Source organism: Lytechinus pictus, chromosome 5, assembly GCF_037042905.1.
Source record: "Lytechinus pictus isolate F3 Inbred chromosome 5, Lp3.0, whole genome shotgun sequence".
NCBI classification, from domain to species: Eukaryota; Metazoa; Echinodermata; class Echinoidea; order Temnopleuroida; family Toxopneustidae; genus Lytechinus; species Lytechinus pictus.
The window spans coordinates 14086604-14112806 of record NC_087249.1 but is presented as its reverse complement, the minus strand read 5'-3'; the positions used below and the strand labels follow the sequence as shown (position 1 = coordinate 14112806).

Sequence of the window (26203 nt, the reverse complement as noted above, 5' to 3'; positions counted from 1 at the left end):
TTTATATCCGACAAGTTGTCTGATTTGACAACTTTCTTTGATTCTGATTGGCTGAGAAGCATGGTTACTATGGAAACTGTCAGATAAAACGTCCAATAAGTCCTTTCATGAACACTCCCCAGATAAAAATGAAGTCATAATTCTATGTGAGGTGCAGTAAAATCAATTGCAAACACATTTTCAATGATTAACTTGAGAATTGATTAATGAACACTTTTTAGAGTCAACTCGTGAGTTAATTTAATTTCAATGACGTTGATTGTGACTCAAGTAAGATTATTGGCATCTGGATTCATTCATTCATTGCGGCCATGCTGTACTTTGACCTGAATCAAATTTCACGTCACAGCAAAGAATACCTCCTCCAATTGCTTTAACATATGATATACCACATAAAAATGGTACCAAAGTACTTCGGAGGAGATACTCTTTCAGTACATTTATAATAGTTTTTGTGTTCATGATTTTTTAAATTATTAAATGGGTGACGTTTGAGGTGTTAAGTGTTTTCTGACTCACTCGGTATAATATATAAAATTAGCCTCGCCTTGTTATGATCAAATCACTGAATCGTACATCTTTGTTTTGTGAAAAATAGTGGAATTTTGTTTCCTTTTTGTCTTTGTATACAGTGTAAGGAATTACTCTGGAGCCAAATATTAGTGGACTTTGAGAGATGTCTTCTAACGTCGCCGTTATCAACTACACAGCTTCATACATCTTGATAAACCAGGCAACATACCTAGCTTCATCCACTTTGCTGAAATAAGGCTACGTGCATTCGTAAAATCTTTCTTCATAAGAATTCAATGTTCATTTATAAATTCAGCTCACTTGGTGGTAAATGAAATAAATTCAATTTGGATTTGAATATTTTTTCAATATAATTGACATTTTTTACTGATAGTTAGTATGTCACATGACAAAATGATTATTTTATAGAATCCACCACTCCTTTGTGCAGTGACTTTGTTCATTAATAATTTTACTGTGAATTGTAGTGTTTTGCTTGTCGAGGGTTGGGAAGTGGGTCTTCGCTCAAAGACGGAGATTCTCGGAGAAAAGCGATATTTTGATAACTTTCTACCACAGCAAGAAAATGTATGGGGATATGGTGATGTACTATTTTGCTTTTTTTAATGTTGGCAATAGGCAGTTGAATTGAGATAAGGCTTCTCTAGGTGTTACAGATGGTTTCAGTATCAATCTTACAGAAGGGCGGAAAACGTGAGCTACGTCCTTATGATTGCCAATGCTCAATTTGAGATGAGAAATCTGAAGGAATACATAGACCTGTTGAACCAATGCAAGATTAAAAGAAATTCATTTCATCTTAATATGTATATACACACTGTTGGAACAGTAAGTGATGATGATCCTCTAAAGTTCCATTGCTAAAAGCAAACATAAAAAATAATTTCTCCATGACAAATTTGGTGTTCAGGAAGGTTTTGGTGAATAATCTTGACATTTTTCCTTATTTCTCATGTTTTTCAATTCTCTATGCTCTCTTTGATCCATTTATCTTAAATTCCACTAGTATCAAGAATTTGGCCAAAATTGATATGAAGCCTTGCTCAAGTTTTTATTATCTTTATATTTGTTTCAAAAGAAGTCACAATGGAAGATTATTCAGCCTCCCTGACTTGCCACTTCAATCTAACGAGTTTAATTAAAGAGCAAGATATAACTCCAATTCTGTGAGACACTTTTTTAAATGTTATCACTAGGTATTTTTTTACGCGATTGAAATATTTTACAAGGATTTTATTAATGGTTTAACATGTATAGATATTTATTAATAAGGAACAAATAATACAAATGCTTTGTTTATACAGTATTCTTCTTTGTATAAAGTTACAAGAATGCTTCTTTTCATAAGATGTGCATTGTTGTCTCTTAAATAATAATGGGCAGAAGTCCCACCCCACCCCCCCCCCTCAGCACCACATCTGTTTTAATTCATGCTTTTATCACTTACATTTTTAGCTATGGTAATAACTCAAATTGAACTTGCCATATTTTTAGCATGTAAAATGTTAATATTTTGTGCTGTACATACATAGCTCAAAATTCCTTTAGAAAATATGATGGAATGACAATAAATTTTTGCATTAATCAAAAGCTGTTGAATCGTTAGACTAACAGAACTATAATCATGTTAAATCAATTTTACATAAAGGATTGAAGGTAAAATGCAAATAAAATGGATGTATTAAGGAATTAACTATAAACAGTGGAGATTAATAGAAAATAAAATCATGAATTACCTAATGAATGAAAATGGCTACCATACTGATCACAGAATAAACAGTGCACCAAATTTATGTCTTTATTTTATAGGAAATACAGATATCTGCATCTGTTGGGTTTGTTTTAATTTTTTTTTTAAATAAAGATTTAAATTATCTTTTAACCTCTTTATTTACAAACGAAGCACAAATTGAAATGACAGCTCACTAAAAACAGATTATTGTAAGAAAATTTTGATGTGATACAAAATTGTTATTTTTACTCAAAATATGAACAAAGATTATTGTAATTTTAATGTTTTTTATGCCTAGATAGAGAATACTAAGTGGGATATGTCTTCCAGTTTGAAAGGCATTTTAAGAGATTAAATTTTTAATTAATTGAAATATGGAATTTTGATGTTTTAGATATTTTATATGTAAAAGAAAATGTCAAATTATTGTTTCTACAATTTGAAATCCATATTTGAATTGAAAAAGGTTAAATGTATAAAATTAGCAAGTATTTCCAATGAATATGTGCCAGCTGATAATCTGTAATAAATTTTTTACAATCTTTGTATCATGTATATCATTCATGTTGGACTTCTTTTTTGTCTGTGTTGTACATGTACATGTACATGTAGGAGTAATCGATGGTTACATGAATGAATGTTGGTGATGATGATGAGGATGCTGATGATATTAATGATGCTGACGATGATATGATGGTGAAGATGACGTGTTTATGATGATGGCGAGGATGATGAGGATCATGTCGGTGATAAAGATGACGAAAGTGAAGATGATCAGGATGAGGATGATGAAAGTGAAGATGGTCAGGGCTCCGTAACACAAAGCATAACGATTAATCGTACGCTTGATTTTTATGATTGATTGTACATTGTAGTCAATGCAATCAATCGTGAAAATTTGTTCTCCGATCATTGCTAAGCTTTGTGTTATGGGCTCCTGGTCATCAGGATGACGATGATTAAAGTGATGATGGAAGTGAAGATGATGATCAGGACAATGATGAAAGTGAAGAAGATGATGATCAGGATGAAAATAAAGAAAAGGATGACAATGGTGAAAATGAAGATGATGAGTATGAAAATAGCAATAATGATGATGCAATGGTTATGACGAAAATCATGTTGATCATAGAGGTTAAACCTATACAGTTCTCACTGTCATTACACTTGGACTTTAAAACTGGACCCTAAACAAGTAATCAATAATCATCCTTCAATCTCGTGAGTACCATAAACAAGTATTTTGGAACATTTTCAGCACCCTTCCCTAAATAATGCCCCAAATATTCTAGTTTCATGATAGGGTTGACACTCCTTAAGACTGCCAGTCAACTTGCCCGAAACATTGGATCTTCTCTTCTGCTCCTACTCAACTCCACTCGATACATCAAGCCAGCCTTCTCTCATCTTTCCTACCTGTACTCGAGCCAGATTCCACTCTAATCTACTCAAGCCTCCCATCTTGCCTACGGCTAAATTTTTTTTACTATGATTCAGTCCTTTTTAACCCTAATTCTCCCGGGGGGGGGGGGGGGGGCCATAATGCCCCCCCCCTCGACAATTTTCGCGATATATCTGCTGCACAAAATTTTTTGACCTCGCCGCTCACTGACTTTTTACTTTCAAGTCTCGCGCAAATTTTGAGACCAAATTTGTGACGCCCGGGTACGCGGTTACGACATTACCCAACATTTTGTAAGTGCATGTCAGACCCAAAATTGCTCATAAACGTGATTTCATGTACTGTACAAATCCAATGCAAATTGTGTATTTAGCCAAAATTCATAAATGTATCATTATTTCTACTTTTCCTGATTTAACTTAATTAATTTTGCCTTGTTTATGATCAGAATTAAGTCTGGAACGATTTCCATTGAAAAAACAATAAAAAACAAAAAGTAAAAAAACACGGAAATACATAAGAAATTGAAAAAACAATATAAAATACATAAGAAATCGGTCTTGGTACCAGAATTTTTTTCATTCACAATTGTTAGGAATGCTATAAAGAATATTTTCACCAAAAAATAGCATTCTAGGAGCTTTATTTAGTGAATCAGAGCAAAAAGTTTGATTTCATGAATAAATTTGCATAATTAATTCATATAAAATAAAAATATATGAATTCAGTGAAATTTACCAATGCAACTGCGTAGATTACGTCATTCTCTACCATCATGCAAATTTTTGTTGTGATCGCGCAATCCGCGGCTGAGATCTTAAGGGGGGGCCATAATGGCCCCCCCCCCCTGGAATGACAATAATAAAAATACCCCGTTAGATTTAGGATTAAGACCACACTCATTTCTGAAAGATATACTTTAATATCTAAACTACTCTTTCTCGCCTTTCCATTCAACTTCTACCTCTATCCAATTTCTCTCATTCCTTTCCAGGACTTTACACATGGTGTACATCCAATAAGCCAGTTCGTAGTTCCATTCTGCGCATGATCAGAAGATTCTGCACATGATCAGAGAAAGGTCATTTGTACTAAAGTGGCATGGTGGTTTAAAATTTAATGAGATAAGCACCAACTTTGGTGTCTTGATTATTCATATATTCTTTTCAATTGTGTTTTTCATTTGCATCCACAAAGAACAAAAATGCGTCCACGACTGGTATTTCACTGCAGTTTGCCAAGTACATTGTACAACATGCTATAATATGCATTCAAAGTAGAAATGCAACAAATACCTTCATGGAGTCTTCAATGGTGTGCTATTCTAGTCACCTGGTATAATTCAATTTCTTCATCCTGCTATGTAAGGCATGCATATGTTATATCCTGCTTTGAAATCTGCCTATCATAATGAAAAAAATGAAAGGTCATTTGACCAAAATTGTCCCTGATGTAACTACGAACTGGTCTGTTTCTGTGAAACTTACGCATAAATTAGCATAAATGATTAGTGGTGAGATTTTTCAAAGAATTTGATCTTACAGTTTTGTAGATTATGCCGCGGGTAACGCACAAGCCAATTTTCGTCGTGATCACGTGGCTGAGACCATAAAGGGGCTGAATCCCCCCTCCCTCCGTGCTTCTAATAGCCAAGGCTCCTCAAATTGAAAAACGGCATGTTCAACTACTGTCTTGACGCAATATTAGTGTGTTAATTCTCATCCATGCAATTTGCTACATGAAAAGGCAAATCCATGATAGCTTTACATGGAAAATGCACTGACAAATATATGAGATGGATGCCTGATGATTTAGCCTGCTGGCTTTATAGTCAATCACAAACATTGTGAATAAGCAAACATTTAAAATTAGTATTATTTACAACTACTTTGCAAAATTTCTTTATTGTTTTTTAACTGGCTACATTATGTGCTTGCAAACTGTAACAAAATTACAGGTAACCTTTAATAGAGAAAACAACCTTCAATCTTGCCTGAAATTATCTTCCTAAGGCTAGTATTTAGTAGATTGATTTGGAATAGAAGCATTTATTGTATATACATGTATGCCAAGATACCGGTATGCAAATTAAATATAAATCAATGGATTTTAATTATTCCAAACAAATTTCATCTCGCAACTGACTGATGTCCATGGCAAGGTCTAGTTTTAATGAATGAATGAACAAAGAAGTATGGGTCAGGTGAGTGTTCTATAAAAGCATGTTGATATATATCCAAGACACAATTTGACCTGAAAACTCAAACAAGGAGCCCTGGGGTACACTTCATATAAGGACTTGTCAGATAATTCATCGGACAAGTCCTGTTTTATCCGGGACTTGAACCCACGAACATCTGTTCAGGAGATTAATCCACTGGGCTACAGTGCTCCACATAAATAATCATATTGCACATCTGTATAAAACCCAAACACGCACAATCTTGCAATACTACTGTCAAGCGGCAAGTTCTGATAAATGAGAAAGCCGTTTCACCTACAGTCTAGACAATGATGGAATGTGAATTCTTCACAAAATATACAAACCATTTCAAACCCAGGTCATATCCTTTCTTGCGTTATGCAAATTGTCAGGATTTCTTAACATGTAAATGCGTTCAGTTCTTCCATCGTAGATGGTATGTGATTGAGAACTGCTCCCATCAGTCAGCCTGGATGTCTTATCAACAATCTTCTTAAACAAAATAAGAATTCATTTCAAACTCAGAATGTATCCTTCCTTGCGTAACGCAACCTGTCGCGGTTTCTGAACAAGTGAATGCGTTCGTGCTTCCGTCATAGATGGTCTGCGATTGAGAACTGCTTCCATCGGTCAGTTTGGATGTCTTGTCAACATTGAGTCTATCACAAACAAAAGAAGAATCCCTTTCAAACTCAGGTTGTATCCTTCCTTGCATAATGCATCCTGTCGGGGTTTCTTAACAATTGAATGCGTTCGGTTCTTCCGTCGTAGATGGTCTGCGATTGAGAACTGCTTCCACCAGTCAGCCTGGATGTCTTACTCAACCCTTCACAAACAAAATAAGAATCCATTTCAAACTCCGGCTGTATCCTTCCTTGCGTAATTCAACCTGTCGGGGTTTCTTAACAAGTGAATGCATTCGGTGCTTCCGTCATAGATGGTCTGCGATTGAGAACTGCTTCCACCAGTCAGCCTGGATGTCTTATCAACAATCAATCCTTCTTAAACAAAAAAGGAATTGATTTCAAACTCAGGTTGTATCCTTCCTTGCATAGTGCAACCTGTCGGGGTTTCTTAACAAGTGAATGCGTTCGGTGCTTCCGTCATAGATGGTCTGCGATTGAGAACTGCTCCCATCGGTCAGTCTAGACGTCTCATCGGCAGTGGATTTCGGGCTGAGTTGTTGAGGTTTTACATGGCGATGGATGCTCCCTAGAGATGATGTGGTTCTGTTGTTAGAGGAGGTGTTATCCTGGTTAGGTGATGGTCCAGATACCTAGCCACAAAATGATAAAAGAATGCAAAATCTTGGTCATCATGAAACACCAGAAAAGATGGGAATAAGTTTACCTTTATTTTGGGGGCCAGCTTTGTATTTTCATCACTGCTCTGATAAATCATTAATAAAACTGAAGTGACAATTGCATTTGACTTCATTTCCCTTGACCCTATACTGACCCGAGTATTTTAGGCAACCATATCAGTCAACATGTCATGCATCGTTTGATGAAAGTGACCAAGAAGAGCGACTTGGGTTATCATCATGGAGTAATGTACATGTAGGTAAGAATCTCATTGTCATAAATTGGCCAGAAAAATCAATTTGTTGATTGATTCTTAGATGATGGGTCAAACTGAGGAGGTACATGTATAATTACCTGAGAAAGCTGACTGCCGATACTAGACCTGGTAGCACCTTGGGATGGGTGTGTTGCCTGACTGACTTTCCTCTTTTTATGACTCTTATGTCGTAAACTATGGGTTCAAATACAAATTCATTATTATGCAAATGAAAATTCATTTCCATTGAACACATTAATACCAAAGCAGGCAAACTGAAAAAAGGTCATGTCCATATTTCACTAGGCCTAGGAGTAAAACTCAAACAATAAAGCATTTGATCAACTTACCAACAAACGGCAACCGAATACTACTTTTTACACTAACTAGATGTTTGCCAGATGTCAATTACTGGGTCCCATCTTACAAAGACTTGCGATTGATCCGATCAATTGCAACTATGGAAAGCCAGCAACGTCAACATGTAAAATACATTTTTGTTCAAAATATTTTCTAGAAATGACTTTTTAATGTTTCCTTGACAATTCAGTGTGCTTCTTTTAGTTTTCAAAGGACATTGAGGTAATTTCCAAAATAAAAAATTACGACATTGATGGATTTCCATATACTTGAGATTGATCGGATCAATCTTAACTCTTTGTAAGGCGGGGCCCTGATTTACTTCTCGAAATTACATAGCTATTGTCTTTGATATTGGACAAAAAATTGCAAGAAATGAATGCTAAATTCTTTATTTTATGAATTCTAAACATTGGAACTATTTCAAGTCACGACAATGACGACCATGCATCATTCGGCATGTTGATCGGCATGTCTGAGGTGCTGTCCTGGGACACTTGACCGAGTCAGCTTGCTCATTACGTGTGACCACCGGTAGGTCATGTGAATAAGTCAACTTTTCTGTGATTTCTGATAATCCAGGAATTCAATCTTGATTGTTCAAACTATATGACTGTTTAATACCCTGCCGAACAATCAAATGGCAAAAAAGGGTATTTGTCCAAGGGCTTTCATCAACTTTGCTTAAATTTCATACAGGTATTAAACTTTGCATAGAAGTCAAATGTTTTGGGAGCATAGAAATCTCTAAAAGAGAAACATTTTTAACAATCTGGGGGCCGTTTCATAAAGCTGTTCGTAATTTAAGAGCGACTTTAAGAACGACTGGTGAACCTTTTTTACGCGCTTAACCATCGCCAATGAATATACTATTTTCACAAGAAAGGATCACCAGTCGTTCTTAAAGTCGCTCTTAACTTACGAACAGCTTTATGAAACACCCACCCGGTCTATAAAAGTTACTTTGACTTGAGAGAAATATTTGACTTTCAAATGTTGCACTCTTTGGGGTGCAAAGAAAAGGAGCAAGGATCTCCAATCTCTCATGGGCGAATCCGTGGGTGGAGGTTCAGTATTTACCATCGAGATGATACTAAACAAGTGGAATGCCTCTGGCGGTCTCACCTGCATCACGCGATTCAATATAGCAGCAGTGCTGACTTTGAAAACTACTATAACTCGCACAAGATGTTCAGTGATACTTGGTTACTCTTATGTCCACGTTTTATGAACTAGACCAATACACTTACAGAGATATAATGGTAATTCAACAAATACCCCCAAGGTGACCAAAGTTCATTGACCTTACATGACCTTTGACCTTGATCATGTGACCTGAAACTCGCCCAGGATGTTCAGTGATACTTGATTACTCTTATGTCCAAGTTTCACGAGTCTGATCCATAAACTTTCAAAGTAATGATGGTAATTCAACATATACCCCCATTATGGCCAAAGTTCATTGACCTTTGACCTTGGTCATGTGACCTAAAATGCGCACAGGATGTTCAGTGATACTTGATTACTATTATGTCCAAGTTTCATGAATCAGATCCATAAACTTTCAAAGTTATGATGGTAATTCAACAGATACCCCCAATTCGGCCAAAGTTCATTGACCCTAAATGACCTTTGACCTTGGTCATGTGATGTGAAACTCATGCAGGATGTTCAGTGATACTTGATTAACCTTATGTCCAAGTTTCATGAACTAGGTCCATATATTTTCTAAGTTATGATGACATTTCAAAAACTTAACCTTAGGTTAAGATTTTGATGTTGATTCCCCCAACATGGTCTAAGTTCATTGACCCTAAATGACCTTTGACCTTGGTCATGTGACATGAAACTCAGGCAGGATGTTCAGTAATACTTGATTAACCTTATGGCCAAGTTTCATGAACTAGGTCCATATACTTTCTAAGTTATGCTGTCATTTCAAAAACTTAACCTTCGGTTAAGATTTGGTGTTGACGCCGCCGCCGCCGCCGTCGGAAAAGCGGCGCCTATAGTCTCACTCTGCTATGCAGGTGAGACAAAAATTATAGCGATTTCATTCACTCAACTATCTAAATTTAACAATTTTAGTTCCATTTGACTTTGGTGAAACCATCAGACTTGATTACCCTAACTTACCAATTTATCAGCTCATGAAGTAATGCCATGTAGTTATTGTACTCAGCTTCTCCAAATGGCTGAAGAAAAACAGAGGAAAAGGTGATAGGCAAAACAATGAATACTCAGACATGACAAGTTATTATGAGTATCATTATGATGATGGAAAATATCAATGATGATGATATTAAAGATGATGATGCTGATGAAGATTATGATGATGATGGATTATGATAATGATATTGATGATGATGATGATGACAACGATGATGATTATGAGGATAATGATGACAATAATGATAATAAAGATGATGGTAGAGATGGTTGTGGTCATGACAATATCAATGGCATTGGTGATGGCGGCGATGATGATGATGATAGTTATACAATGCCAAACAAGAAACGAAAAAAAATATATTTAAAAGCAAAAAAAAAAAAAATTAAGATTAAAAAGTAACACTTTCAGTTTAAATCAGAAAGAATAAGATACTTTGGTTTTTATGCTTCTATGAAATGGTTCTGTTTTAAAAGTGGAACTTAATTAGCATCATTGAAAAATAAATGATCTTTAGGATGGCAAATGGAGCATGATTTTTCACTCCCCTGATATTTAAAGAGTAATAAATACCAATTCCCATCAACATAAGCTTCTTGAAAATGATTGAAATAATATTTTTTTAAAAGGCATAATTTGAATCAATTTTGTAGCAAGAATACATGTACTTCAATTGATTGGGTTGCAGGAACAAATTGTCAGTTCCAAATTCAATCGCCTTTTAGACAAGTAATATAGGGGAAAGTTTGTGCAGGCTTCCATATTAAAACCTAACTTCTAATCTTATGAATGTGGGTGACTTACCTTACATCCAAACCTAGCATGCTCATATGCATCAATGTATGCCCTACATAGTGCATCACTGGCTCCTTTAAGAGGTGTTAAAGGTGAAACTTTAAGCTGCTTGATATGCTCTCGAACGCTCACACCAATAGGCCGAGACAGACGTCCATCCAACTTTTTGACCTGTTCTTCTGTTGAGAGAAAAAAAAAAGCAAATGACAAATATGGTAAATATGCAAGTCAATGTAAAAGAAGAAATGAATAATCAAATAATAACATTTATAGCACTTAATACATTATGTTTTAAGCACTCTAAATTGCAATTATTATTAACCTGGTCATTGGATCCTGGGATTTCTAGCATGCTTGCACACAATGTATGCACTTTTAAACTCTGTGCTAAAATTATAGGAAGCGACAAATATCAGTTTTGTCAATATTGTAAAGTTTTGTATGTTTACTGTGCTCTTCCCTATTTCTTCAATGGTTAAGACAAATATCTTATTTATCCTTCCAAGAAGGTTAATAATGATTTGAAAGTAAAATAAGATGATACATTGAACCTCTTCTGTCACAAGTGGCTATCCATAGTTAAACAGTGTAACTTTACACCAGAGTTTAATAAAACCCGAGTTCAGAATACAAGCCTTATATTACAAGGGAAGAGTAAAAACATTGATCCTATAAGCAATCAAAATTTATTTAAAAATAATAAGCAATCAGAATTATTTTTGGTTTTTTTGCAATTAATTGGCCTACTACAACATGTGTATGTAGTTTTATATTGCAATCATTAATATTCACCAATGAATTTATCTTCTTACCGAAATGAATGAATGCATCGACCGCTTTCATTCTGTAGACATAAGTGCATCTATCTGACTCTGTGTTGGCAAGATACTGTAGCCTATAGTCATCATCCGCAAGCAACGTTGGAAACCCTTTGATTTGTTGCGTCCTCTGTACCAGATGTTCAATCTCTAACTGTAGTCGCTTTGGTGCCCCGTGACCAACAGCGGTGTGAGGGGTCCTCCGCGAACGAAATTTGAAGCGCGTGATTTGACGTTTGGCGAAGAGCATAACCATGAGCAGGAACTAAAAATGAAATTTCAAAAACAAAAATGAATTCCAGGCACTAAATTAATTAAAAACTTGTCTTTTCAGGACTAATTTTTTTAGCTCACCAGCCAAAATATGTACATGTAGGCCTATTTAACTTCAGCATCTGGGCTGGTATAGACTTGAAAGCAATGATTTTGCAGGTATTTCTCCTAGCATTTTACTTGGCTATCATTATTAAAGCAAAATGCCTAAACTTGTATTCAGATCACATCTAAGTATTTCACTTTATCAAATCAAACTTAGGCAAAATACTTTACTCGTAAGCGTTGTGATGTCATAAAGTTCGTGCCAAATAACGTGCAATGTATGAATCCATCCACGCGCAGAATGTATGACTGCACGTATCAAGTTTGGTAACTGCACACAAGCCAGACTTAAGTCTGGTAGGTGGCTGAATTTGATTTAAGCAAAATATTAATAGCTAAAAAATGCAATTGAATACCAAAGATGGAAAAATTATTTTACTTTTAAAGCAAAATATTGAGTAAAATACTTAAAATTCAGGCTTGAGTATCAAATTGAATACTAACCCGGGTGGGTGTTTTATAAAGCTGTTCGCAAATTAAGAGCGACTTTAAAAACGACTGGTGAATCTTTCTTTAGGTTAATGACATTAACCATTAATGTTCGTTGATTAATTAACGTGTAAGAAAGGTTCACCAGTCGTTCTTCAAGTCGCTCTTAACTTACGAACAGCTTTATGAAACGGCCCCCTGGTCTCTTGGGTGGTAATCTGAGATCCATTTTTATCTCAGATAAAATGGAATATTTTATCTTTAAAATCAGTGAGATAAAACACCCTTAAAATCTCTCAAAAATATTATGAGAATCATTTTTTCTTATTTTATCTAGATGTATATCATCCAATGAGACATGCTGTCTTGAAGCAATCTCATCTCATTCAACCATTGAAAATTAATTCCACCAGGGGGTGTGGCAATGGAACAAAATTGCATCAATTTCATAATGAATTCAAATATGCTTGCACTACGGTATACACTAGCACGTCTTTACAGAGATTTCCTTGAAAAAAAAGCACACAATGCATACTGAAGCCATAGATAGAGGCTCGCACTATGAATTTCATGGATTTTCGCCAGCACGCAGCGATGTTTACACACGACATGGGTACATTGTAATGTATACACTATGTGCGTGCATGTGTGTGTGTGCAACATTAAGCTGAGCGAGGTCCAATTTTGTCTGTATATTTTGACACATAAACATGATCTACATGTATTTTGTTGCTTTTTCAGAAGTCATATGGAATTTATTTTTTGTAACTTTTAAGTAAGTTTCATTATATTTTACGATTTAAAGGGGTTATTCTGATGTATTTTTATGACAAATTAAGAGCTTTCTAAATTTTTGTTGTTGTAGCTCTCAAAGACATCCTAATTCTACAGGAATAATGTTAAGGTCTTACTCTCAATGATTATATAATTATTCATCAACATTTGGAGCTAATTCACCTAGCTAGAAATAATGCTGAAAAATTGCGGGAATTAAATAACCCCTCCCTACATGTATTTAATGCCTTGTTGAAAGTACATGGGCGCAAGCAAATAATCTGCATTGCAATGGTTAGATATGCAATGGACAGACCTAGATCAATGTCTACGCAGGTAGTACTGCCCTGCTGCGTATCATCTTTGGATAGCTAATTTATGCAATATAAACATTTATTGTGAGCACTCAGATCTTGACCCTGGCCCTAAGTCTTGAGATATATATGGCCTATAGGCCCTATCTATGTTTTTATCTTTGTTCAAAATATTTCATTTCATTAGATCTATTGAATATACAAATCTAGTATGAGAATTAAATATTTTAAAGATGAAACAACCTCGGAATACCACCTGTCTATTATTACATGCAATTTGGGCACTTTCCTCTAGACCTAGTCTAGAATCTAGATCTAGGTTAACCCTGTAACAGATCATCGGATCGGCAGCCGATAAGGATCTTATCACGGCTGATTGGCTGATTCATGCCGATTGCCGATCATACAAAGTGTATCGGTATGATCGGTGGCCATTTGAAATACCTCTTTGCACAATAGTTTTGAAGTCAAAGCAATTTTAAAACACTTCCTGATAGATCGTGCAATTAATTTGAGATCTCTGTTAAATATAATCTTTAATTTCCTTTCCAACGATGTCAAGAAAATGCATCCTTTATATTTCTTCTCGGAGAACGGGAGATCATATTAGGAAATGTATATAATACTATATGCCGTTAGTAGCCAAAATCAATTTAAAACATTCCCAATCATTCGTTCATTAATCTGAGATGATTGCAACTTCTGTTCTATTTCATTTTCCTTTCCACCATTGTCAGAATAATGTGTCATTTATAAATATTTCTTTTTGAATAACGGGAGTTCATAACGGAAGGTATATAAAATATATTTTTACTTGTTAGCACCTCAAAACAATTTTAAAATGTTCCTGATTGTCCATTTAGTAATCTTAGATATTTATGACTTCTATTCTGTTTTATTTTCCTTTCCATGGTTGTCTGAATAATGCATCATTTATTTCTTTTTGGAGGACGGGAATTCGTAACGGAAGGTATATTTACTTGTTAGCACCTCACAACAATTTTAAAATGTTACTGATCGTCCATTTAGTAATATTATATATTTTCGACTTCTATTCTATTTTATTTTCCTTTCATTGTCAGAATAATGCATCATTTCTTTTTGGAGGACTAGGGTTCATTACAGCAAGTTTATAGAATTGATTTTTGATAGCCATTAGTACCTAAAAGCAATTTTGAAACATGTCCCGATAGACGATTTATTGATATGTGACTTTGGGGACTGATTTATTTGCCTCTCCGAGTTTTTAGGAAAATATGTATTCTACAGAAACATGTAGGCCCCCTATATTTTTATTTTGGAAAACAAGAGTTCTTTCCTTTCGTTTATTAATGGCTAGCACCTAAAAACACTTTAAAACATGTTCCATCATAAACATATCCCTAAACTTTTAAATAAAATAACAACTTAAAATTCCGATACTTTTTACAGATATTGATAGGTATACCCAGTTGTTGTGTGTCTGGACAGGTTGTGCGTCCGGACGATCAATTTTAGAAAGTCATTTGGAAAAATTTTCAAGTGAAGTTTCATCAACTTTTAGTACAAAATGTTAGGAAATATTTATAGAGAACAAAATAAAAGATGATTACAACTATTGAATTCATATTTTTAGTGTAATCCAAAGACAAAAAAGAAGGGTTCAAAAATATAAAGTGTCCGGACACCCGACCCCCCATCCTATTTTTATTATGAGTCCGGACACCCTATTAATAATATTAAGTTAGACCTAGTACTAGATTAACGCTGTAAGTCAACCTAGTCAAGGCTGTGATCGGATGATCGGTGACACACGCCAATACTATTAATCTAGTACTAGGTCTAACTTAATATTATTTAATAAGAATAGATCTAGGTCATTTTTAACCTGTTCAAGATATTCACTTTTCAAGATATAGCCATCCACAATCACACTTCCAATAGTTCAAGTTGTGTGTCCGGACAATCGATTTAAAACAAACAGCCATTTGAAAAAAGTTAACAAGCAAAGTTTCATCAATTTTAATTAGAGTGCAAAGTCTCAGGCAATATTACTATTTACTTAGATCTAGATTGGACTAGTTCTAGAGAACAAAAATGAAGAAAGGGAACAACTGCAGAATACCCCGCACGACGAGAGCATGGATGTTTGAATCGACCAACGACCTACGATGTGATGAAAGGATGTTGGAACAAAGCCGACTTGTGACTAAAATTCGAACTTGTTTACGTCAAGCCAACGATTGATTACGCGATTTTTGCATAGGGCATGCCGCCAACGAGCCAACGATGCCAACGTTGTGAGATTGGCATGCTACCAACGAGCCAACGATGCCAACGTTTTGACTTGCGTTGGCTTGCTACCAACGAGCCAACGATGCCAACGATGTGAGTTTGGCATGCTGTCAACGAGCCAACGTTGTGAGTTTGGCATGCTGCCAACGAGCCAACGATGCCAACGTTGTGAGTTGCATTGGCTTGCTGCCAACGATCCAACGGTGCCAACGTTGTGAGATTGGCATGCTTCCAACGAGCCAACGATGCCAACGTTGTGAGTTTGACATGCTACCAACGAGCCAACGATGCCAACGTTTTGACTTGCGTTGGCTTGCTACCAACGAGCCAACGATGCCAACGTTTTGACTTGCGTTGGCTTGCTGCCAACGATGCCAACGATGTGAGTTTGGCATGCTGCCAACGAGCCAACGATGCCAACGTTGTGAGTTTGGCATGCTGCCAACGAGCCGACGATGCCAACGTTGTGAGTTGCATTGGCTTGCTGCCAACGAACCAACGATGCCAACGTTGTGAGATTGGCATGCTTCCAACGAGCCAACGATGCCAACGTTGTGAGTTTGGCATGCTGCCAAGTACGAGCCGACGATGCCAACGTTGTGACTTGTATTGGCTTGCTGCCAACGAGCCAACGATGCCAACGTTGTGAGTTTGGCATGCTACCAACGAGCCAACGATGCCAATGTTGTAAGATTGGCATGCTACCAACGAGCCAACGATGCCAACGTTGTGAGTTTGGCATGCTGCCAACGAGCCAACGATGCCAATGTTGTAAGATTGGCATGCTACCAACGAGCCAACGATGCCAACGTTGTGAGTTTGGCATGCTACCAACGAGCCAACGATGCCAACGTTGTGAGTTTGACATGCTACCAACGAGCCGACGATGCCAACGATGTGAGTTTGGCCTGCTGCCAACGAGCCAACGATGCCAACGTTGTAAGTTTGGCATGCTGCCATCGAGCCAACGATGCCAACGATGTGAGTTTGGCATGCTACCAACGAGCCAACGATGCCAACGATGTGAGTTTGGCCTGCTGCCAACGAGCCAACGATGCCACGTTGTGACTTTGGCATGCTACCAACGAGCCAACGATGCCAACGTTGTGACTTTGGCATGCTACCAACGAGCCAACGATGCCAACGTTGTGACTTGTATTGGCTTGCTGACAACGAACCAACGATGCCAACGTTGTTAGATTGGCATGCTACCAACGAGCCAACGATGCCAACGTTGTGAATTTGGCATGCTACTAACCCTAACCCTAACCCTAACCCTAACCCTAACCCTAACCCTAACCCTAACCCTAACCCTAACCCTAACCCTAACCCTAACCCTAACCCTATGCACATAGTAGGAACATCGTAGGTCGTTGGCTCGCCAACGGTATGCGCGCGAGAGTACAAGCATGCGCGCGTGTATTCGTATGGCTCGGAAGTACAGTACCGGTACGGGTCGTATCGTAAAAACTGACAAGACAACGAATCTTCAGGATCGATCACGTCGAGATTGATTCTGATTCTTCACATCGTAGGTCGTTCTGATTCTTCACATCGTAGGTCGTTGGCTCGCCAACGTTGAGGTAATGAAATGTGCGGGGTATTCTGCAGTTAAGCCGAAGAAAGTTACAACTGTTGAGTTCATATTTTTTGTGCAATCTAAATATAAAGGTTTCTCATCTCAAGAAAGTGTCCGAACACCCGACATCCATCCTACTCTAGTAAGACACAATCGTGCTACAGCCGGCGATTTCGCTCACCTGCTATTCGAATACATGTGTCAAAAAATCGTGCAAGGACCCGCTCACTTGTGTTATTAAGAAATTGCGTACCGGTACCCTGCTGGTAAGATTGGCGCCTGTTGGTCCCACTACATGGAAACTAAATGGTTACAGACGTCACTTACCAAACCTCCAAATCCTGCAATGAGAATGAGAGTTGTTGGTAAAACTGGCGATAATTTGCCTGCCATATTGCTCCAGATCTAAGACTTAAAGTTGAGTGATTCCGGCTTTATTGCCTTGTAGTTGTATATTATTATTGTACGCGGGGTTGTACTCCAGGCTAGCTCTTGGCGACCGCAAATCAAATGAGTAGGCGTGGTCGTACCGTGTGAAGAAAACAAAAACAAAACAAGCAAGAGCGGTACGTCGTGATGCAAGATATGAGCATTAAATCCAGAAATCGGTGACTGGCAGGGCCTGCATCCTACTTAAAAATGCTAATTTATGCTGATTTTATGCAGAAAATACAAAATCTATTATCACTGTAGAGAAGTAGTAAAAACCCTATCTGCTGCATGTGGGTCATTTTTAGAAGAAGATATAGGCCATGTGAAATTCTAATAAAATGCGGCTATTTTATGGATGTGTTTATTTTATGCAAAAAAAAACGCAAATTCAATAGCATTCCACAATAAATTAATTCCTAACATACCATTACACTTTTAATATAACATTAATATGTGCAATATGTGAGCTTATTTTTAAAAAAATTGCTACATAAACATGTATTTAAATTTTATGCAGACTTAACACTTAAAATATACCTCAACATCAAGTTAAAATCCCAACTTTTGCAAGAAGGCTATTTCTAGTTAATAAAAGATAGTAAATGGCGAATAGGATCATGAAATATATGACTGTGCATGAATCTATTGAAAATGACAATGCATGAATACAATTGTTTTCATTCACAAATCTAGGACAATGTCTTAATTTGTTTACTATACTATACTTTTTGAATACAGCATTGATTTTGCCGGATAAGATTCGATAAGATTGGCGACTGGGAATCGAATGTGAATTTATTCATTTATGCAAATTTTAGCAAATTGCATGCCCATTATATTCAAATTATGGAAGTATGAGAATAATATGTTGGTATTATGTTTCAACAGCCATGAACCAAATTTAGTGTAAGCCTATTCTCTGAAACATCATCAAGCAAGTATTATCTGCAAAAGTGACCACAGTATGACATGTTTGCATTATTTTGGCGAGATATGTAACACTTCTGAATTCCAAAAACCGTACGTCTTTGCTATATCCAGAAGATGTATAAAACGTTTTAAGTGCTATATAGTTCTTATGTTCACGTTTTCAGAGCGTGCTTAGAATATCTCGTTTTAGGTCTAAATGGCCAATTTCACTTCGCGCTTGAATCAATATAGGCCTATACCCACCCTGAAACAGCATGCATGTCCTTATCGAGTTACATTATAACAAATTCTCAGCTCGCGTTTCTCGCTCGCATTTTTTTGTTGGTGAGATATGCATCATCTCCATGAGTCACTGCAAGCAGACCTAAACAAGTCAATTTTTAGATCAGTAAGCCTAAGAATGTTTTCTCGCGCTTCGCGCTCGCATTAATTGTTTAATTAGTTATTAGGTGCATCTTGATTACTAAAAGTGCTCTCAGAATGTTCAATTTTTATGAATGAATACATGACGCAAAGTTTGAGTTTGCGCTTGCATTACGTTTTTTTTAAAATGTTTATGAGATACCTTATCCACGGAATAAAGTTAAGATATACTGCTGAAAATCTTTAGTTAGCTTATAGTTGCCGATCGGGAAAATATGGATAAAAATATTCCAGCCCTCCTATTGGTAAAAGCTGGAACTATAAAAGGTCCACTTTTTTGTTCATAATTTAGAACCCGTAGTAAATCCCCCTACGAACTACTGGAGACATATATTCAACAATGTCAGTGGCCCATTGGCGAGGGTTCTAATAAATATCACTGAAGCTTTTTGGCGTGGTTTGAATTCTTCTTTCTTTAAGAGACCAGAACCTTTTGACTGATTTCTCAATTCTAAAATCCTTGAATCCGGCAGGTAGGTATCTTGTCTTTATAGATAATAATGAACTGAACGAGTTAAAAGAAAATCGAAATGTTTTCTTGTCAATCATGAAGATAGAGAAAGAAGTTATCTTATGAAAATACGAAGTTATTTTTCACCGATCGATGACTTAACGGAAACATAATCCATTATACTATGCCTTGTCTTTTACATTAATATATTCATTAAAAATGACAACAAAAAAATGATACGCTGGCCATCCGGTCATAGTTTTCAACAGATTTATGAAATATTATTAGGCCCTATATATTACTCACATTCAACTTTTTTGCATAGGCAATATAGGTGGAGGCGGTGTTCGGGAAGTGGTATTTAACACATGGTATTCTTTGCCAAATTTGCTCCATGTATTTCCATTTATCTATTCTTTCCCACCCCCCTTCAAATTCCTTTTCGTAGATCGAAAAGTTTCTATTTTCTATCACTTGGAAACAACGTTTGGCGATGTATTGCGTTGGACGCATTCGATCTCCATACCCCTGGGTCCTTGGTAGGCCGCTGCCCTGCGTCGGGCAAGCTTCTCCTGTTACCATCAGACCATCGATGGTTAACCCCTTGGATGTAAGCTCACATTTATGACTTGAATATGATCCCACACATACACACACTCATGAAGGACATTTTGTCAATCTGATATAGGATGCAAGCAATGAGAAAAAACAAACCATATAGGCCTATCAAACCCCCATGAATAGTTTTTTTTCTCAACCCCTTTTCTGACATATTCTGTATACAAATTATTTTTTCAATGGCAAAAAGAAGCTGCTGAAAATTATTTTTTCCTTAACCCTTTCGCAAAAATGTTTAATATGTAAAAGTTGAAATTTCCAATAATCTTTCTTTATTCCTTCCTCCCTCCCATTCTTTCTTCTTTCCTTCCTCTTTCTTCCTTCCTCCCTCCCTTAATTCTTTCAATCTATGGTGCTACTCTTAACAATGATATTTTATGACATAATCACTTTTTTGACAATCTAACCCCCCCCCCCTCTCTTACATCGAACTGTTGTGAGTTAATTTCATTTCTAAAATGCCAAGAATTTTCCCTATGTAATCAAGTTTCTTCATCTTTCCATGATCACAAACAGAAGCTGTGTTGGTCTTACGAGGATCCGACTATCTCCCAGTCTTCCAACCCAATCCCACCAGCCAATCAGCTCACGGGAAAGCTCCTCCTAGAATGCCTTCAGAATTCTTCGCAGAAACAGCAGCTTGAGGAACGACTTCTTGTAAGTTGTTAGAATTATCATGGATTTGTCAAAATGATTAGAATATCATACTAAATTAATATAATTCCATCATGCTTCTAGATCTAAAATATATATATTTCTCTTGTAAATATATTTGAATTCAATTCAAGTTACTCTTATTCAACAATTTGATGTCAATCATGTCATATGAATATTCAAATTATTTATAAGACTCTTAGTTGTCTTGCCTTGTGTAAAATCTAATGAATGATGGAGGCAGATTATTACATATTTTTTCCATTGGAGATTTTAACAGAGTAATTTATGGTACTTCAATTGCACTCACCAATATATACCAAAATTAAGTTTAGGAGTTCCAGATTATTGCTTTTAAACTTAGTCAGATCAAGTGGATAACACAAAGAGGCTGGTCTACACAACAAGTCTGACCAATACACATCTTGTATGACCAAATATTAATGGCTGAGTATAATTGATGTTCAGACAAAAGAGATAATTCAAAGCTTAATAAGACTGATATAAAACATAATTAAATGTTATATATAAAAAAAGTATGTCAAACAATCTTAATGAGTGAATTGATAACATTTCTGATATAAAAACTTTGATTTCAATGTTATATAAAAAAATGATAAAATAAAATCTGAATATATGTCAAACAATTTGAATGAGTGAATTATATTACAAAAAATGATGAGAACTGGAAGTAGAGGATTAAATGTTCTGAATATTGAGTGCAAATATTTTTTGTTATCTTGCTAGGCAGTGAATAAAAACTCAATCATATATATATCTTTTTCAATATGAAAATATGTATGTAAAAAATTATTGTTATTAATAATTGAATTCTATGATGATCTTGACAGAGTCTGGCATCGGAGCTTGGAGTTGAAGCTGATGGTGATCTCTGTAAGCTTGTGGACGACATCAGCCATGAAGTCCATGAAGCCGAGGAGAGACGGCTGGCCGCAGAGAAGAGGGCTCGGGCCATCGAGAAGAAGAACATCGATGCTGCCATGAAGATTCAGGTCCTGGAAATGGAGCTGGCAGAGGCCAGACGACAGTGGGATTCTGCTGTCCAGCAACTTCAGGTAGAATTATTTTTTGTATTGATTTCATTAATTACAATGGATACTTGCACTGCCATATAATTGCTCAAAGGGGTCCTATGAAAGCCCAGGAGTGAATTGAATGAAAAGATTACCCCCCCCCACACACACACACACCTACAAAAGAATTTTCTTATTGATCAACTAGTAACTAGATGAAATTGTAAAAAATGATATCCTACTATGAAAAAATAAATAAATAGATAAACAAATAAATAAATAAACAATTAAATAAATAAATAAATGAATAAAATATAATACAATTTCACTATTTTTAAATATTATTTTACCAACATTAAATACATTTCACAATTTCATTACTGATCATGATCTTGATCACAATGTGAAGTGAATGCATAAAAAGAACTAATTAAATACATTCATACATGTTTATCTCTTCAGGACTTGACTTGGCAACCAGCCCTTGCCTCTCCTGTCGCCAGTCAGACTGTTCGTGTCACCTGGTAAGTGTTCATCTGAATCAAAAGAGTCAATACTTTTTTTTTTCTAATTGATACTCATTTCTATCATGTCTATGATGTGGGAATCATGTTGATTTCTGGTATAGACTCATGTAAAAGATATAAGAATAGTTAATGGAAAAAAAGAGTACTGAAAAGAATTATATAAATATTTCAACACACTCTCAATAGAAATCTTAAAATTTCACAAAAGTTGATAGGTAATAAGGTGTTTCTTACAACAATTTCAGTTTTGCCGAGGGTAACCATCAAACACCTCCCTTGGAACCATCTGACACTAGAGTAGCACCCAACCCTCCCCCTTCACCCGATCTTCCTTTCACACCCTACCTTCCCTCTACACCAGCACCGTATCCCAACACTACACCAGACACAGCACCCATTGACACCTTAGCTGTGCCCACTGGGTAAGAATGAAGTGGAAGTTACCTGAAAGAATTCAGTACCTATTATTTGTCATTTGAAACATGGCTTTCGTGGTTAAGATGAAGGATACTGCAATACAGAGAAATAAAAAAGACATAGATTTATATGAAAATCAAAGAATGACAGCTTCATGCTTCATGAAGTAGATATTTTGGTTTCTGATTTTTCCTCCTCAAATTCTTATATCTTTCTTTACTAGACTTCCAAGATCCAGTCCAGATGTGAGTGGTTTGGTGTCAGAAGTCAACGGTCCTCCTCCTCCTGCTACCATCCCTCCTACTCAGGCCTCGGTGACCATCTTTTCTTCACCACTCCCAAGCCCACGGTAAGAGTATTGAAAAATTATCTAAAAGGGTGATTAAATGTATTGAAGGTTTAATATGATATGATTAAATGAAAAATTGAATCTTGCTGTTTATGTTGATAAAAAGTTTTTCCTTTTTGTGCATTCTTTCAGGACCCTCAACGAAGCAAGATAATTATCAACATTCGATGTAAACCCATCAAGGAATAACTTTGGATTATTAGGTTGAAATGAGATATCACACTTTGGAAATCAAATTGCTCTGAACAGCACTGATCAGTTTCTGTCTGTCTTTACATCTCTCTAGATCACCATCAGTGGGTGGGGTTGTAGCGGCTAGCGCGGGCCAGAGCACAGCAGCCGTCCCGGTCACCTCCTTGGTGTAGAGCATGGACGACCTCAAGCCCTTCCATCCAGGAGGTGGGGATGTCATCCTGGGCAGTGGGGTCAGCGCTACTGTCCAACTCTTCAGGCACGAGGTTACCAACGAGCCAATAGCTGTCAAGATCTTCAAGCTCCCTGATGACATCCAGGAGATGAACGAGAAGGTTGGTTATTTGTCATTATTTATCACTCTACAAAAGTAAAACAATGACAGGCCCAATCATGAACTCTTTTCACTCACTGTTGAGATCAATTTGACGGATAGTGAAGATTAAATAATGGAGTTCATTAGTGATGGAGTGATCTTATCTTGAATGAGTTCTACTGCAAAACAAACTGTTTTACAAACTGCATACCCTAAAAGCATTTATTACTTCCCTCTTAAGAACAGTGACAGGCAATATAATCATGGAGCTATGCGTTAGCTTCATGATATAACTCTTTCAACAGAGTGTAGAAAAGTAAAACACGGGACGCATGTCATAAAACTTGTTATGACAAATTTGCAATAACAGTTAAAAGCTACTGAAACAAGTTAACTCATAGAAATTGTGCATTTGTTTTCATCGTAAGTCTTAGTGAAAAAAGGACCCAGATCTTAAACTTCTTTTCTCTTGATAGATGGGCCACATTGCTGAGGAAGCCGGCCTCCTTGACATCATAGGTCGCAACAACTGCTTCCCAAGCTACCTGGGCTGCCTCGAGACAAGCCTGGGCTACGTTGGTCTGGCTATGGGGTTTGTCGGTGACCCCGCCACCGGAGAGTCTTGGACTTTGGCGCGAGGTATGCGAGAGCTAGTGTTGAGTACCAAAGAGTGGTAAGTACCTTTTTAATTTTAACAGTGAAATAACAAATGTCAAGAGGACCATGTATACTCTACAAGAATCACCTAGGTAGCAAAAGACACCTACAAGATCAGTTGGCACTGCTTGTTGAAACATGGAATGCACAAATGACACTAATGGTTGATGTATAAGTTAATCTCTGTAGAATCAGTTAAGCAGTCTCCTTTAAAAAAATATCATTCCAAAATCAAATGGATATTTACCAATATCCTCTTCTGCTTTCTTTCAGGTATCAGCTAGCTCTCGATATCACCATCTCCCTTGGTCAGATGCATGGGATGGGATACCTCATGAATGACCTCAAGGAGGACAACTGCCTCCTAAGGAAGACCCGGACGGGTCGCTGGGAGGCGGTGATCGTTGACTTCGGGCTGGTCTTCCCACAGGCATCTCCTTTCTTCTGCTATCTTTCTCAGCAGGAAAAGGAGAAGTATAGGAGAAAGGTAAGTATGGTCTGTCAAAGAGTACCGCTCAATTGACAACTGCCGGACTGAGATTGAACTTACATGTAATATTGTAAATTTTCAATATAATATACAATTGCTAAAACATTTTTCTTATACAACCTTTTTTGAAGAGGTAAGGTGTGTAGATCAGCTAAAAACTTGTTTCCTTCCATTTAACAACCACATGTCCTTATTTTGGAAGTTCCCTATTTTTGTGTAGCCTAAGCAGCACACCCTCAAACTGATCTTGTTCATGAAAAATAAACTGCCTTTAGATGAGTCTTTCGCCTCGTTTACCTGATGAAATCTACAAAATATGACTAAAAGTATAAAATACTAATTGCTAAATCTCAAGCTACAGTGTATGGTAAGAATATACAAAGTGCTTTGGGAACCTGCACATACAAAGCTCATACAGCATTATTCAAGAATGGAAAATACATGTAAATAGTACGGTTTTAATATGTATCTGTCACCTTCCAACTATAAAGTGTTACATGTTTTAAAGCTGGTTTGTTTCTTTGTTTTTAAACTAACAGGAGATTTACACGCACATTGCTCCGGAGTGTGCCCTCGACGATCAGGGCACCACCATCATGAGCGATGTGTTCCAGCTCGGCCGTGTCCTGAAGTTGATGGGGGTCGCAGCTGCGTACAACGACGAGCTCAATTTCATCGGCACCGTCTGTACGCAGAAATCTCCCCTCAAACGAATGACCATCAGAGAAATTATCGAATACTTAGAGTGTTTGATGTAGACAGGCAATGTATTGGAAAGGATGTTAAGTCGCAATTATTGTGGTATTTTAAAACAGGAAGGGGTACAAAAATACCAAAGAAAATAAAGTGCTCTAATATTCTCATTTCAAATAAAAGTTTTCCTGTAGTATAGAGCAGCAGTCTGGAATTGACAAGACAAAACATACAAATTAATCATCAAAACTGAGCAATGGCTGCAGATTTGAGACAATTGTCTGATTTTTTCATATAGAAATGAACATTTTACTTTGATTTTGTAAATTGTGATAAAAACATATTTTCTATATACATTGTCTGGGTAAGTATTTGTAAATATTTCTTTCATTTCTTTCATCTAGTGTCTAGAAATATGCTTGTACATGTACTAGCTGCAGTCAATTATGAAATCAAAGGCATATCTCATGAAAAGCAATGTCTTTAGAAAGTTAAACAAAACCAACATAAACCAACCCTACAAAAAAAGAAATCTAGTGGTTTTGACAATTATGAAATTTGACTTTCCAACAAGAGCCAAAGTTGTGCTGAAAACAAACAAATATATGACGAGTTTTCAAAATTTGGAACCACAATCAAGCTTGATAGTCACAGCTTAAAAGCTGCAGCAGACAATAAATATCTGTATTTCTTATGAA

The 26203-nt window shown here is 36.5% G+C and overlaps 3 protein-coding genes across 6 annotated transcripts in view; 2 read left to right on the top strand and 1 right to left on the bottom strand.

Annotated features, from left to right (window-relative positions):
• LOC129262385 (heterogeneous nuclear ribonucleoprotein K-like) overlaps positions 1–2386 on the top strand; it is a 30762-nt gene extending 28376 nt beyond the window's left edge. For all 3 annotated transcript variants that reach the window (XM_054900495.2, XM_054900496.2, XM_054900494.2), the window contains one exon: positions 633–2386. In XM_054900495.2, coding sequence (XP_054756470.2) covers positions 633–663 — 31 coding nt within the window. In that variant the 3' untranslated portion in view covers positions 664–2386. The remainder of the gene's footprint in view (positions 1–632) is intronic.
• Positions 2387–4203: 1817 nt separating this feature from the next.
• Positions 4204–17851, bottom strand: LOC129262384 (protein C1orf43 homolog). Of its 2 annotated transcripts, none has more exons than XM_054900493.2 (6): positions 17650–17851; positions 11569–11839; positions 10766–10935; positions 9928–9986; positions 7530–7626; positions 4204–7147 (listed from the first exon to the last, which is right to left on the bottom strand). In XM_054900493.2, the coding sequence occupies exons 1-6, from the start codon at positions 17713–17715 to the stop codon at positions 6902–6904; spliced, it is 909 nt and encodes a 302-aa protein (XP_054756468.2). In that variant the 5' UTR covers positions 17716–17851; the 3' UTR covers positions 4204–6901. The 2 variants fall into 2 exon arrangements, with proteins under 2 accessions (XP_054756468.2, XP_063955933.1); XM_064099863.1 differs by lacking the exon at positions 17650–17851 and adding an exon at positions 17504–17593.
• Positions 17852–19537: 1686 nt separating this feature from the next.
• Positions 19538–26026, top strand: LOC135154245 (uncharacterized). The gene is made up of 9 exons (XM_064099862.1): positions 19538–20168; positions 20693–20833; positions 21682–21906; positions 22327–22388; positions 23032–23157; positions 23444–23684; positions 24142–24338; positions 24596–24809; positions 25352–26026. The coding sequence occupies exons 6-9, from the start codon at positions 23526–23528 to the stop codon at positions 25568–25570; spliced, it is 789 nt and encodes a 262-aa protein (XP_063955932.1). The 5' UTR covers positions 19538–20168; positions 20693–20833; positions 21682–21906; positions 22327–22388; positions 23032–23157; positions 23444–23525; the 3' UTR covers positions 25571–26026.
• Positions 26027–26203: the final 177 nt, after the last annotated feature.